This window comes from Penicillium waksmanii, assembly GCF_028829765.1.
Source record: "Penicillium waksmanii strain IBT 27052 chromosome Unknown utg000007l:1.0-4314555.0:1.0-4317578.0, whole genome shotgun sequence".
In the NCBI taxonomy this organism is placed as follows: Eukaryota; Fungi; Ascomycota; class Eurotiomycetes; order Eurotiales; family Aspergillaceae; genus Penicillium; species Penicillium waksmanii.
Genome location: NW_026643253.1, coordinates 1,227,245 through 1,241,427, shown reverse-complemented (window position 1 = coordinate 1,241,427; position 14,183 = coordinate 1,227,245). Strand labels below are relative to the sequence as shown.

Below are 14,183 nucleotides of genomic sequence, written 5' to 3'. Positions count from 1 at the left end.
AGTTTTGTTATTAAATAAGGAACTTAGATAAATAAAACAATTATATAGTATTGGACGAAAGTAACAAAACTAGAAAAGAAAGAAAAGAGAGGAAGCTATCTATATAGTGTATAGGAAATAGGCAGGTGGTGGGTCATGTGATATAGGCACGTGACATCGTAGGAGCGAGGAGAGAATAGGTATATCGTTAAAATATCTTCTTCTTCCTTATTATTTAGTTTATACTATTAATATAGTAGCTGGACAGTATCTCCTTTCTAGGCACCTTAATATATTAATATATATAGAGAATTATCTATAGTAGCCTAGATAAGTTAGAAATAGTAGTAGCGGAGAATGGCACCAACTTCGGAGTAGATACGCTTAGACGGACATAATCGAACGTCGTAAGATAACATTTGTCGCCCTAATTCGGAGTAAATTGTGGTAGGGCCCGATAAGTAATTGGATTACATGTGGCTCCTTATGGTCTAATAAACATTTACTGATTGCCTGACATGCCCCAGACCAATGGGTCTGAGGAACTAGGCCACAATCTGATAGGATCCATTGCTCTGAGCATAGCATCGACCCAAGTGATCCATGGGCTTGGTGGCTAAGAAGTTTGTCTGTGATCAGCAGTACGACTTCACTCAATTAAAATGTGGAATAGAAGGCCTATCTAGTAGGAGTCTCATTTAACTCAGGAGAACAAGCAGTTTTTTTACAGCACGTAACAGAAAGTACATTGTGTAAATATTACAAAGAAGCACGAACGCCTGGAACGAATTTATTCCACGACAAAGTCAACTGCGCCGGCAATATCACGAGAGCTACATCCAACATAGCATTGGTATGTTCCCTGATCGATCCTCCATTGCCCAGTTTGGTTTTCTTCATCTTGCCGTTCAATATCATACCAGGCTACAGCATTACAATCCATGCTGATGCGGAATGTGTTGGCCCCTCCCGGCAGAAGAGATACTTTTTCAAAGCCAGCAAGAGACTTGGGGGCTTTGTCCTTCTTGGTTATCCAGAAAGATGATGACACGTAAACTTGAACAACTTCACTTCCCTGTACCTCTCCAGTGTTCGTAACAGTGCCGCAAACGATGGCGCTTTGCGACCCATCAATGGCGGCCCTGCCCTCAACCTGCAAGTCGGTAATCTGGAAAGATGTATATGATAATCCGTATCCAAATGGCCAGAGTGGCTCGATGTCTTGTCGATCAAACCAGCGGTATCCAACCAGGACACCCTCTCCGTACTCAGCGTGGTCATTGATAGCATCGCCTGGGAACCAGTTATGAGATCCGTGATCCTCCAGCTTGTGAGGGAAAGTGACAGGTAATTTGCCAGATGGGTTGACATCACCCAGCAAGACATCGGCCAGGGCATTTCCATTTTCCTGTCCTTGGTACCAAGCGTGAACAATAGCCCGTGCTTTGTTGGCCCAAGGCATCGTGATGGCACAGGCCGATTGGGTCACGACTACGGTATTAGCATTCTCTTGACAAACTTTCCCGATCAGCTCATCTGTTCTTCGCGGGAGATCGAGCGATGTGCGATCACAGCCCTCACGTTCGGTGTCATTATTATGGCCTGCAATGACCAAAACGACATCCGCCTCGCGAGCGGCTTCAATGGCAGCAGACATCATAGCTTCCTCGTCATGCTGGATGAGCATTCCAACTTTCACTCCAGCGATCCGGTGGAAGAGAGTGTTGTCATGTGGCCGAGTTGGTGGAGGTACCGCCACATTGTCGATTCGGAAGTCGTAGGTGGTAGCCTTATGAAGGAACATGGAGTTCAGCTTATCTGGACTGCTACAATTCATGAAATTGGCACATATTTGACTCCAATCCGTATTGTCAATGAGCAAATCGTCGTTCACAAAGAACTTGGCTTTTCCTGTGTTGGAGAGGCTGAAATCATATATCCCACTAACAGAAGGTGTAAACCGCCCCAAAGCTCGGAAGCAATATGGCTTTCCCCTGAAACATCCAGGGATATCTCCGTCACTCATCAGATAGACCATAGAGCTTTGCCAGTAGGTTGTTGCGACAATCTCGCCTGCGAAGTCGTGGCCGTGATAGAAGTCCACCCGAACTCCAGGCGCTGTGCCATCCGGTCTGGTCAAGATATCCCCAAGCAAAGGAAGATGAAGATGGGTGAGAATGCCTTGCTCGTATCGGATCTTTGTTGCTTGATTTTTCTTTTGAATCCGTTCGGAGATAGAGTCATAAGGTGTTGTGATGTAGTATGGGTTGACGATAGCACTTCCAGTGCCGCCTGCCGTCGGAGTTTTGGCATTTGGTCCGATAATGGCGACTTTGGTGAGGTTTGCTGGCTGCAGAGGTAGTGCGTGGCTTTCATTTTTCAGGAGGACAATCCCAGAAGTGGCTGCCTCGCGGGCAATAGCCCTGAATTCCGGCCTGTCAAGGATTTCCTCGCCTCCCTTGATATCTTCACCGATATCAACAGGAGTACGTTTGGTATCCTGAACTCTGGTCAAGAGGCCTGCTCTTTCAAGCGTCTTCAGAAGTCTTCGCACGGAAGAATCGACTTTCTCTTCTGAGATCATTTTGTTCTGCACGGCAGCTTCCAATGCGGGACCATGTCTCAACGGCGGTCCTGGCATTTCCAAGTCGGTGGTAGCTTTGATACTTTGTACCGTGGAGTTGAGCCCACCCCAGTCACTCATGACCAGGCCATCAAAGCCCCATTCCTGGCGGAGGATTTCTTGTACCAGATGTCGACTGGTATCTGCATGTTCCCCGTTGATCTTGGGATAGCTTGTCATGGCTGCCCACGGGCCCGCTTTCAACGCCATGTAAAATGGTTTCAAATAGACTTCGCGCAAAGTTCGTTCGTCAATCTGCTCGTCCATGTTGAAGCGCCGTGTTTCCTGATCATTGGCGACAAAATGTTTCATGCATGCGCCAACACCTTGGCTCTGGATACCCTTGATGTACTGAGTGGCCATAATGCCAGTCAGGAACGGATCTTCTCCAAAGTTTTCAAAGTTCCGACCACCCAGAGGGGATCGGCTCAAGTTTATTGTCGGCGCCAGGAGGATATGTGCCCTTTTGCCACGAGTCTCTGCTCCAAGAACAGAACCGATGCGCTCGACGATACGTCTGTCAAATGTCGCACCCAAGGATATTCCACAGGGAATGAACGTGGTGTATGATCCATCTGTCCACTTCGCGCCCCGTACTCCGGCCGGACCGTCAGTTGTTTTGAGAGACTGAATGCCCAGTCGAGGTAGATCGAGAGTTTCCCACATATTCTTGCCAGAAAGTAGGGCGCATTTTTCAGCAAGGGAAAGCTGCGACAGGAGTCCATTGACCAGGCCATTTGGGTCGCTCATGGTGAGTGTAACGAATCAATCTTCTGTTGGAAAGAGTTCGAAATATTTAATCTCGTTCATCAAAGCTAGTTTATATACCGCTGTGCCCCTAACTTCCAACCTAATTGGATCCCCGAATTGGGATTGACCCACCCGTACATCCGGTAGCATCGGGGCGGAATTGCCGCCTAATTGCCGCCTGCACCCCCGGCTCCATCTCGGCTCTTATCTTTCGGTTTGTCTTGAGGCAAAGATACAACCCATATTCAGCACCGTGGCAAAGGCTATCCCCGCATTATTTTGGGACGCCGGAGACCCCAGATAAGATGGCAATATATATACTTCCTCATCGCGTCTCCCTACTCCGGTGGCAATTCATACGATACCTTGTCTGTTCTGCCTTGTGTAAGCTTTTTCCCTTTCTACGCGAGAATCTCTTCCAAAGCAAACCTCCAAGAAATCATGACTCTCTCTGTGCCTGCCAGAGGCTGGTGGTCAACCCCTTGTTTGATCCGCCTCAATCTGTGCCTAATCTCCTTGACCTTTTTGTGTGAGTGCCTTGCCGCCTTTGCAAAGTCTACCATTGCCGTACTGATCCATAACGATAGCATCGGCCAATGGCTACGATAGCTCCCTCCTCAACGGTCTTCAGTCTCTTCCTATCTATCTGGACTTCATGGGAGGCCCAGAAGGCACATGGCTGGGCTTCATCAACACGCTTTACTGGATTGGGGCTGCAGTGACAGCTACTGCTGCCGCCTGGGTATCTAATCAATACGGACGGAAGAAGACCATCTGGCTTGGCTATGTCTGCTTGCTCACGGGAACTGTTCTTCAAACCGCAGCTCCAAGTCGTGCTGTCTTCATGGCCGGGCGAGCTCTTGCAGGCGCTAGTATGGGTTGGATGAACAATGCAGGCCCCGCACTGATTGCTGAAGTTGCTTATCCCACCCATCAAGGCATAGCAACGGCTTTGTTCATGACTTGCTATTATCTTGGCAGCATTGTTGCCGCTTGGGTGACCTACGGCACTAGAACGCTCGGTTCAAGCTGGGCATGGAGGATACCATCATTGTTTCAGCTGCTTATGCCCTTGCTATCGTTACCGGGATTCTGGTTTGTCGCTGAAAGCCCTCGGTGGATGGTGGGAGCCAACAAAATTGAGGAGGCTCGACAGACTCTCATTAGAATCCATGCTGGCGGTGATTCTACCATTGAATGGGTGGAAGATGAACTTCAATCTATTCAAAGAAGCATCCATGCTGAGATTGAGGCTGAGCAATCATCTGGATATGCAGAGATGGTCCGCACTCCTGGGAACCGTCATCGCTTCTTCATTTCTGTGACCCTTGGCTTTTTCGATCAATGGGTGGGTAATGGTCTTCTATCATACTACCTGGCAATTGTCCTCAAATCCGTCGGTGTCAAAAAAAAAGGAGATCAACTCCTCATATCAGCCTGTCTCCAAATCTGGAACCTGATGTTTGCGCTTCTTGGAGCTCTTTCCGTTGACCGTATGGGCCGTCGAACCCTTTTCTTATTCTCGGGTGCCATCATGTTGATTAGTTATATCCTAATGACGGGGCTGTATGGCTCATTTGCAGAAACCGGAAACCATGCAACGGGCATTGCTTTCGTGCCGTTCGTTTTCGTATATTTTGCTGGCTATGATATTGCCTTGTGAGTTTACATGGATTCTACCTGCTTGTGGATAATCGGCTAACTTTACGTCTTAGAACACCACTGCTCACTTCATATCCATGTGAAATTTGGCCATTCCGGCTGCGGTCTCGCGGCCTGATGATTACCTGGATGTCATGCATTATTGCTGTGATTTTCAATATTTTCGTCAACCCTATCGCCTTAGAGGCTATTGGCTGGAAGTATTATATCGTCTATGTGGTCATTCTGGTAGTATACTGTTTGATTGTCTTCTTCGCCTACCCAGAGACCCGGGGGCGATCTCTGGAACAGATGTCCCTGATATTTGACAAAGAAGACACCATTGACGCCCACTCTATTACAAGCGCAATAAAAGTCTCCCAGGAGAAGAAGAATATTGAATAAATCAATGTGGGGGACAGTTAGGTGTGGCAATGATTAGACATGAGAGGTTCGGCTTGGATTTTGCAAGCAATGTGTAAATTTATTCTTCAGATAGAATTCCTGGTCCATGATCTGTTTCTAGTATAGAATGCACTATTCCTTTTCTCTACACCCCACTCTATGGTGGTCACATCCGCCAATGAAGCTCATGTAACAGAAGATAAATTTGGTGGACTAGAACTTCCAAATTGAGAGTTTCAGGCCATTTACCTAGTGCTGAATGGTCGGATTTACACTAAATATTACGCCTTTACGAGATTTCATCAGTGGCAGGACTCCTCAAAACCGGCTGTCGCGTTGACTACAGTGATGCTGCAAAAGTTTTAACACCCCAGTAAAAGGTTCTGCTGGCAGTACGATCCTCAACCAGCGGGGGCTTAACCTTGGCGAGCGGTATACCTATGTTGGAAGGCGGTATCGGTAGGGGTGTTAAAACTTTTGCTGCGTCACTGTATCTCCTAGTTGTGGCGGGCGGCAACGCCGCCCTACGTCCCTATCTATGGCTGCCACGTATGTGGAGAACCGCTTGTCTGTCGTCTAGTAGCTCCATGTATACGGAGTTGCTTGAAGGTAAAGGTGTGCTTTTGGATGAATCCACTAAAAGGTGCAAATCTAGCATCACTCTTCTTCATCTCAACCTATCGCGAGACGTGGAAAATGCGGCTATTGCGGAAACCAGCAACCCACCATGACGATGCGGCAATTTCACCCTACGTCCTTTTATGGCTTAACAAGGACCCCCTTAGTGTGAGGCAGTGATAGCATCGCAGATAGCTGAGTCCTTTAAAATAACGTTACTCGTTCGTGAATGGGAGAAAACACGCTTTTTTCTTGACTCAATCCAAACATGGCGTCAACTCTCCCTTTTACTCGTGTTGCTGCTTGCCATGTTGCACCTCAATTTCTCTCATCCCAGAAGACAACCGACAAAGCAATCTCTCTCATCCATCAAGCGGCCAGAAATGGAGCAAACGTGATTGTTTTCCCGGAGTCCTACATCTCAGCATTTCCTCTTTGGAGCGCGCTACGTCCCCCCCACCGAGAACCACGACCTTTTCAAACGTCTCGTCCAGGAATCGGTATACGCAGATGGCCCAGAGATTCAAGCCCTTCAGGATGCGGCTCGTGAAACTAAAACAGTTATTAGCATGGGCATGTCCGAAAAGGCCCATGCTAGTACAGCATGTCTTTACAACTCAAACTTACTTATAAACGTTGATGGCAAAGTCGCCATCCACCACCGGAAGTTGATGCCAACATTCTTCGAAAAATTGACGTGGAGCCTTGGCGATGGCCATGGGCTACGGGTGGCTGATACCCCATATGGTCGTATCGGAGGGCTTATATGCGGGGAAAATACAAACCCACTGGCGCGGTATTCTTTGATGGCCCAGAAAGAACAGATTCACATATCGTCATGGCCATCTATCTGGCCGACTAGAACGCCCAAGCCAAGTTCCGAATCAGCAAATGATCATCCTGACCACGTCCCACGCAACTACGATAATGTTCTCGCTAATCGTCTGCGAGCCGCAGCTCATTGTTTTGAGGCCAAGTCGTTTGGTGTTATGTGCAGTAGCTTTCTCAACCAGGAGACCATCGACACTATACTAGAAGGCTCTACTTCACATGAGACTGTGGAACGTTCTCTGAAAGAGTCTCCTCGAGGAGTAAGCATGTTTTTGGATCCAACGGGTGCCCCTCTTCCTGCTTTTATAGTGGACGAGAAGACCAACATTCAACAACCTATTGAGTATCTGCAGAATGAGGAGAATATAATCTACGCCGATATGAACCTCGAGGATTGTATTGAGGGAAAACAGTATCATGATGTTGTCGGTGGATATCAGAGACTAGATGTCTTCCAATTGCAGGTCAATCGCTCTCGGAAAGACCCTGTGATTTTCAAGGACTCTTGAGTTTCAGGAATGGCCGGCGTACTTTGCGCGTTGGCGTCAAATTTTGAATTTTCAGTGGAGGTAGATAACAGTTATTGAACAGAAAACAATACAAAATTCCCTTGATAGCCATGAACAATGATAGTACTTACTTTATGGTGCAATGTGGGTCGGCGGGCGGCAATTCCACCGGTTGTTTTGCCGCCCACTAAGCTTGGTTTGGAAACGTAAGACATTAATGATTACAAATTTTTTTAGAATGTTCAAACGAGATGACCTGCAACCACTATTAAATCCATTTCTACTACCCTACTACCCTCATAACTCGGCATATTCCCCTTCTCCTCCCTACATCTCAGAAAAGATCCCAGTATCCAAAATCATGGCACATAACAGCCAACCTCCTTTGATTGCCATCCCACGTCCGTTTACCATTTCCCTAGCATGTTTCGCAAACATGTTCTGCGTAGGGACCGTGTACGCCCTCACGGTACTTCAAACGGAGCTGTCCCGGCTTCTTGGCGTATCGGAGCCTTGGTCCGTTGTACCATTTGGAGCAGCCTGCCTTGGGCTCTGTGTTGGGGTAAGCACTTGCGCGTCATTAATGACTCAGAGAAGTGTCCATCTTGTTGCTGCATGGGGTACAATGCTCTGGGGCTTTGCTGTGGCGATAGCGGGTGCCTTCCTGTCTAAAGGGTCTTTCGTTTGGATTCTATTTTCGCTGCTTTTGGGGGGAATTGGGGTCGGCTGGACCTATCTCGCCGTTGTTGTTTTGGTTGGACGGGCCTTTCCCAATCATATGCTTGCTCGAAGTGCAATTGGGCCTATGGGTTTCTCATCTGGAACGGCGGCGTGCATTGCGCTTGGTTCTGTTTTTGATTTCACTTCGTTGGATGCGAAGAGTCTCGGAACTGGTCTTACATTAGCAGGAAGCACGTTCATTATGGTCGCGGCCGTTACTATGATCTCTTTGCACATTGAGGAAGACATAAAGAGGAAGAGTCCTTCCTTTTTGAAGGCGAAGAGTGAGTCAGAAGTGTTCTTCTCAACTCTGCTCTTTTTTAATGCTTTACCTGGCATGGTTATTTTTGATGCTCTGCTACCTTTTGCGTCCTATCACACGCAAGGCATGGAGAATGACCCCCTCAAATTCCTGCCTTATGCCATGATCGCTTTGTTCTCTGGTGGGCTTCTGGCTCCAAGTTTGAACTCTATACTTGGGCCAAAGATCACATTTGCTGGTTTGTTCTCTTTGCGAGGCTTTTCTCTAGTGCTGCTCTCGCAGTTCAGCAACACAAATGTATCAATTTCTGGTCTGTTACTTTGCTTGTTCGGCCATGGTGCTGGTTTTAGTATCATCCCTAGTTTGATAAAAGCCAAACAGGAGCATCCAGCCTCGTTCCCGTCCAGCTACGGTCGAGTTTTGGTAAATTGGGGTATTGCGGGCGTTGTAGGGTGCATTCTGAACGGCGTTTTAGGCGCATCGTTTGGAAACTCTGCGACTGTGGGTCTTGTCATTGGTGTCATATCGCTTTCATTTAGTGCAGCGCTATATATTTTGCCATCGTTCGGTGATGCTTCGCTCATGTGTTTTGAACGAAACATATAACTGAGAGTGAGCAATAAATAAAAAATACGATGAGTGTCCATGTCCCCAAGACCCAGTAAATATATATCCGTACAACACTTCACCACGACCTTACTTCTTTTGGTTGTGAGTGTAGTAGCTCTGTTGAATTATACGATGAATGTACTGGGGAAGCACGTATGTCAAGGCCAGCGAGATTATTTAAGCCTGATCTCTCTAAATGTAAGAGAGATCATATCTACAATAGAGAGCATTTCTCCTGAGCTATACTATCAATGGAAGGTCCAATGCTGATCACGATATTCATGCTGAAGCATCAGGCATCACATGCCTGGTGCACCATGGATTTCAACAAACTCTCTGTTCAGCTGTGGTGCTAAGCTTCAGTAAATAGAAGAAACGTTATCTTCACTACTATCATGAACTCGATAGGGTGATAGGCCCCTAGAATCCCCGGAGAACTGCCCGGGTGACACCGCCCGTGTGTCATCAGTACCCCGCTATTCCCAGAAAGCCAGAGTGACGAAACATTTTCAATCTTCTCCACACTTTGGCCCTTCATCTGAAATCTCATAAATGCTCCATGCGAGTTTAATTCAGTCAATTTTCCGGACAGCTGGTCAAAAGTACTAAGGTCCACCGAATGCCGCTTCTCCGCCTGCGCTTCTCCCTGGGTGTGCAGCAATTCCGCCCGCTTTCTTGCAGAGGCTCCGAGCTAGTGTGCCATGAGTGACACTAACGCCCCTTCAAGCACTCGAAAGCGAGCTATTATTGCCTGTGATTTCTGTCGCAAAAGGTATGGTCCGCCCGCCTGACCGCAGGTACCAAGGCTGATAAGGTCTCATTCAGGAAGCGCCGCTGCGATGGAAGACAGCCCATCTGCTCACTTTGTCTGCAATCACATCGTACAATTTGTGACTATGGCATCAGCCTCCCAGTTCAAGCGGAAGCCAGAACTGGCGCCAGCCTAGACATCGTGGGGCCGGATTCCCCACTGACCAGCCGTCTTACTCGCCTTGATGCAGTCATGGCCGAGCACTCAGATGCCATTAATGCTATCAAAGACAAGCTAAGAAATCTGGAAGATAGCACGTCACGACCTGGCAATGCTTCATTGACTGCGTACGACACGCCAGCAACTCCAGTACAGTTGGTCAATCCTTCCCCAGGAGGCTCGACATTTTCTCGCTTCAATGAGTTGATGCCCATGCCGATTCCTATCGCACATGGATCAACTTCTGAAGATCTTCTACGCTCGCGACAGTTGAAAGCACTACTGGGTGACTATCCAAAGGACATGTTGCTACGAAGAGAGCAAAAGCGAAAGCAACCAGAAGAGTTTGCACCGCGCAAGGATACATTGGCCGACCAGTTGGCGTTGCCCTTGGACACATCATGTACTGCAGAGTTGGTGAACATCTACTTTGCCGTTGTAAATCCTAGGCATCCGGTTCTTGAGCAAGAAACCTTTGATGTTACTGATAATTCAACTGATGTACCAGGTGCAGCAGGCACGAAAATAGCTTTGGTATTGATGGTTCTGACGCTGGCAAGTATCTCTCAAGCCTCGCCCCAGGTCATGAAAGACGGCGTATCGCCAGGGATCGAGTTTGCTCGACCAGCAATTCAATTTCTATTCCGAGTGTGGCCATCATACTGTGAGACAGATATGGAACTATGCCAGGCTCTATATCTGGCAGCATCGTGGTACAACTACCTCTGCAGACCCCTGCAAGCATGGCGTATGATACACATGGCATCGACTAACATACAACATGTATTTCTACAGTAAGCTTGCTTAATCGCGATCACACATTACCAATACTGATTCGTATTCTATGCAGATATGAAAGTCAAGAAGTAGAAGTTTCTCAGAATCTTGTGCGACTATGCTGGGCTATTTTCCTCATGGAGTGGTATGTTCCTTACGCAATTTCTACAAGCGGAAGCCTGTTATCAGAAGGCCCTGAACTCACGATGACAGTGATATCCTTGCGGAATACCATCTTCCCCGAAGTGGAATCGAGAACGTCGTGGAAAGAATACCTTATCCAAAATGTGGCCCGAATCCCGACCTTCACGTTCTTGCCTGGCTTGCGAACCTATCCGCTCGCCGATTAATGAACTGTGTTCATTTCACTGTTTACAACACCGCAAGCAGCGATTTAAATAATTGCCATGGGCATATTTTGGACTCACTACTGGACTCAGCCAATGCAAATGTTCTTATCGGCATCTCAGCAGAGCTCAACCACCAATTGTACCTGTGGTGGGATCTTCTTCCGCAACCTATCAAGCCTGAACCGGATGATCTTGACCCAGATGCTCACCAGGGAGACCTGATGTTGCGTTTCTGGGCTTGCGGCGACATTATATTCCGTCCTTTCCTTTATAAAGTGTGTTCGATGCCCCAAGGCTGGATCCCAGAAGAAGCCCTCATAGAGCCTGCCATGAGCTGCATAAATCATTGTCGTAAATTCTTGCGGCTCGTCTCATCGCTTACAAGGGTTCCATCTCCTTTCACATTGATTAATCTTCACTCGTAAGTACTGCCTGTCTCATTCTCGGACTCCGTGAACTCATAAGTACCACTTTGACCGTAGAACACTTGCTGTCATTATCAATCTGACAGTCGCGTCTCTTTGTCCTTTCCTTGTGGAATACGTCTCTGATATCGAAGAGCTGGAAACTTTAGCAGTCTCAATACTTGAAAAGTGGGCCTGCAAGGGCTCTAGTATTGAAATTATGTTGCAAATCGCGAGGTCCCTTAGCAGCAAGCGCCAAACAGTAGGTACATTTAATTAAGCAGAAGCGAAACATGAAAAAGCATTTCGTTTATACCGTATACATATTGCTTGCTTGACCACTACGTTCACTATCGGGGCAGCATCTTGCGAGTTAATTTGGAAAAGCCCATCTTGAAGCACCCCTCTTATAAAACATGGCCGGAAATTCATCTGGTTGCATTTCCACACTAGCAACAGAAATAATTGAATTACCAATACCTTAATGCCGATCTGTATGTGTCATCCGGGGATCAATACTACAATATCCGCTCTGTGAATTTGAGTGGAACATGGCCGCGGGTGTTGCGGGTTGTGCGGATTGTGCGGCCTACGAATAGCCGTATCACTGCCACCAAATTCCATGAATTAAGCTGTCCTACGAATCAAAAATCGTAGCCGCAAGTCACTAAATATCATTTGTGGACTCTAAAAATTTTGTATCCAGCATTTTCGTATGCGGCTGAGGCGGCAATGCCGCCCGTCGGCGGGCGGTCTTCGCGTTTCACACTAGGCATGACCTTAGTACTTTTGTGATAATGAACTTGAGTCATCAATTTTCTGATTGGCAAAATGTCTATTTGTGTATGAGTCGGCATGATAAGACGACATCTATCGGGAGAAAAAAAGATACGAAGATACGATACGAGAGGCTCGGAGAAAGCACTGAAAGATAGAATGCCAGTGGAAAAAGGTGATGCAGCTGTTAAAAGTACATCTATGGATTTTCGGTACTTGATTACCTTTAAAGCATAGCCATCAGCGAGATCTGTGTTTCCAATGCAAATTAGTCATCACATATAGACTGCGCCAAAAACAGCAAATGGTTTCAAACCAAAAACCAAAAACCAAACCGCAGCAAACTGCTCAAACCGCACCTAACCCACGAACCACTGCGGTTCCTATTGGGGCCCCAAGAAAACCCATTTTTACATAAAATCAAGGTCTTGGCATGCATAACCCTGCTGATTCATGCTAATAGATTACTGTTATATAACCTTGTCATGGTTACAATCATCTTCGAATATATTTCTTTTGCCACAAATTCAATGAAATCAATAGTTATTGATTTGTATACGTGACTCTTGATAGAGGTAATGATATATTTTATAGCCTTTTAGCAGGTTAACGATAGGTGGCTAGTTAATATCAGGTGTTAGAAATTCTTGTGTGTCAGTTACGATAATATATATTTGACGTGCTGCTAAACATATGCCTTTCTCTGATCATTGTGAGGAGCTCAGGTACTCACAGAGATCAGGATACGGCGTAGCGTAGCAAGCAAAGGAAGTAGTGGCGTTCGACGAAAGTAATAGCTTGAGGAGAATAAGAAGGAAGCCAAGATAGAAGGCTAGATACACAGGTGTATGGCGTGGATGCCTAGAGTGGTGCCGTAGGCATAAGGCATCCACGAATGGTAACAACACCAGTTTGTTACACTTAACAAGAAAATAATCAGAACACAACATAACAATCAACACAACAATTAGAATCCTCTATAATCAAGCAACCAAATCCTTTATCTTATTGATTACTCAGAAATCAACTATCTATAATTATTCCTCTTTTATCTATATTCCCCTAAGCCTAGTAAGATCCTAGCAGTCTTATAAAAACAAAGGCAACAAAGAAGCCTAGACTAACAAAGAAGATCTATACTAAGCGTTTAGCTTAGTACTTAGCCTATAAGTATTAGACTCTTAAAGATTAGAAGAATATAATATTCTCTGATAAGACCTTAGTAGTTCTTTTATACCGCTATAGTGGCTATTGTATCTAGCGTTCTAAAGATAAAGCTTTTATATACTCTTGTATCCGTAAGCGTTAGAAAGGTACGTCTGAATTTATATTCTAGGGTTATTTTTCCTATAATAATAAGGGTCCTTATTACTGTTAGTACCCTAAAACTACTATTAAAAAACGCTAAGCAGAGTAAAAGGTTAAAGCTCTTAATTAAGAGGTTGAACCTATATTATATAAGTAATAGAAGCTTTAGACTAATATACAGTATATTAATCTTTATTAGGCATCGCCAGAACCCACTATAACCCGGACTCAAACCAATCTAACCCAACCCAAAATGGGTTTTAGGTCTAATTCTATAACCCATTTATAAGCCCAGTGGGTACCTATTTTAGTCCTAAAATTTGAATATATAATAATTAATACTATATATATATATATGTAGAACCCTAGTATCTAGATCCTTCTAGAAAAAGGATATAAATTAAGTATTAAAATATATTACATAAAAATTATAAATAAATTATGTAAAAATAGGTTAAAATAGGTTAAAATAGGTCTCTACTAGGTTATTAGGTTTAACCTATTAGGTTTTGGGTTAGGTTAGGTTATAGCCCCTATAACCCAAAACCCAGTAGGTTAGGTTTTGGGTCAGGTTCTTTAACCCAAAATGGGTTATGGCGATGCCTAATCTTTATTGACAGCCTACTAGTAAAAAGCCTATATAGAAATTT

General features: G+C 45.7%; 5 protein-coding genes across 5 annotated transcripts; 4 read left to right on the top strand and 1 right to left on the bottom strand.

Annotated features, from left to right (window-relative positions):
• Positions 1–769: 769 nt before the first annotated feature.
• N7481_007310 (uncharacterized protein) lies at positions 770–3,352 on the bottom strand (the record flags this gene model as incomplete). The annotated part of the gene is made up of 1 exon (XM_057266529.1): positions 770–3,352. The coding sequence occupies one exon, from the start codon at positions 3,350–3,352 to the stop codon at positions 770–772; it is 2,583 nt and encodes an 860-aa protein (XP_057120730.1).
• Positions 3,353–3,793: 441 nt separating this feature from the next.
• Positions 3,794–5,398, top strand: N7481_007309 (general substrate transporter; the record flags this gene model as incomplete). The annotated part of the gene is made up of 3 exons (XM_057266528.1): positions 3,794–3,881; positions 3,940–5,011; positions 5,068–5,398. The coding sequence occupies 3 exons, from the start codon at positions 3,794–3,796 to the stop codon at positions 5,396–5,398; spliced, it is 1,491 nt and encodes a 496-aa protein (XP_057120729.1).
• Positions 5,399–6,284: 886 nt separating this feature from the next.
• Positions 6,285–7,356, top strand: N7481_007308 (carbon-nitrogen hydrolase family protein; the record flags this gene model as incomplete). The annotated part of the gene is made up of 2 exons (XM_057266527.1): positions 6,285–6,410; positions 6,442–7,356. 2 exons carry the CDS (start codon positions 6,285–6,287, stop codon positions 7,354–7,356), a joined length of 1,041 nt encoding a protein of 346 aa, XP_057120728.1.
• Positions 7,357–7,792: 436 nt separating this feature from the next.
• Positions 7,793–8,944, top strand: N7481_007307 (major facilitator superfamily domain-containing protein; the record flags this gene model as incomplete). The annotated part of the gene is made up of 1 exon (XM_057266526.1): positions 7,793–8,944. The coding sequence occupies one exon, from the start codon at positions 7,793–7,795 to the stop codon at positions 8,942–8,944; it is 1,152 nt and encodes a 383-aa protein (XP_057120727.1).
• A 1,006-nt stretch (positions 8,945–9,950) lies between these two features.
• N7481_007306 (fungal specific transcription factor domain-containing protein) lies at positions 9,951–11,469 on the top strand (the record flags this gene model as incomplete). The annotated part of the gene is made up of 3 exons (XM_057266525.1): positions 9,951–10,711; positions 10,768–10,839; positions 10,908–11,469. The coding sequence occupies 3 exons, from the start codon at positions 9,951–9,953 to the stop codon at positions 11,467–11,469; spliced, it is 1,395 nt and encodes a 464-aa protein (XP_057120726.1).
• Between the last annotated feature and the right edge of the window lie 2,714 nt (positions 11,470–14,183).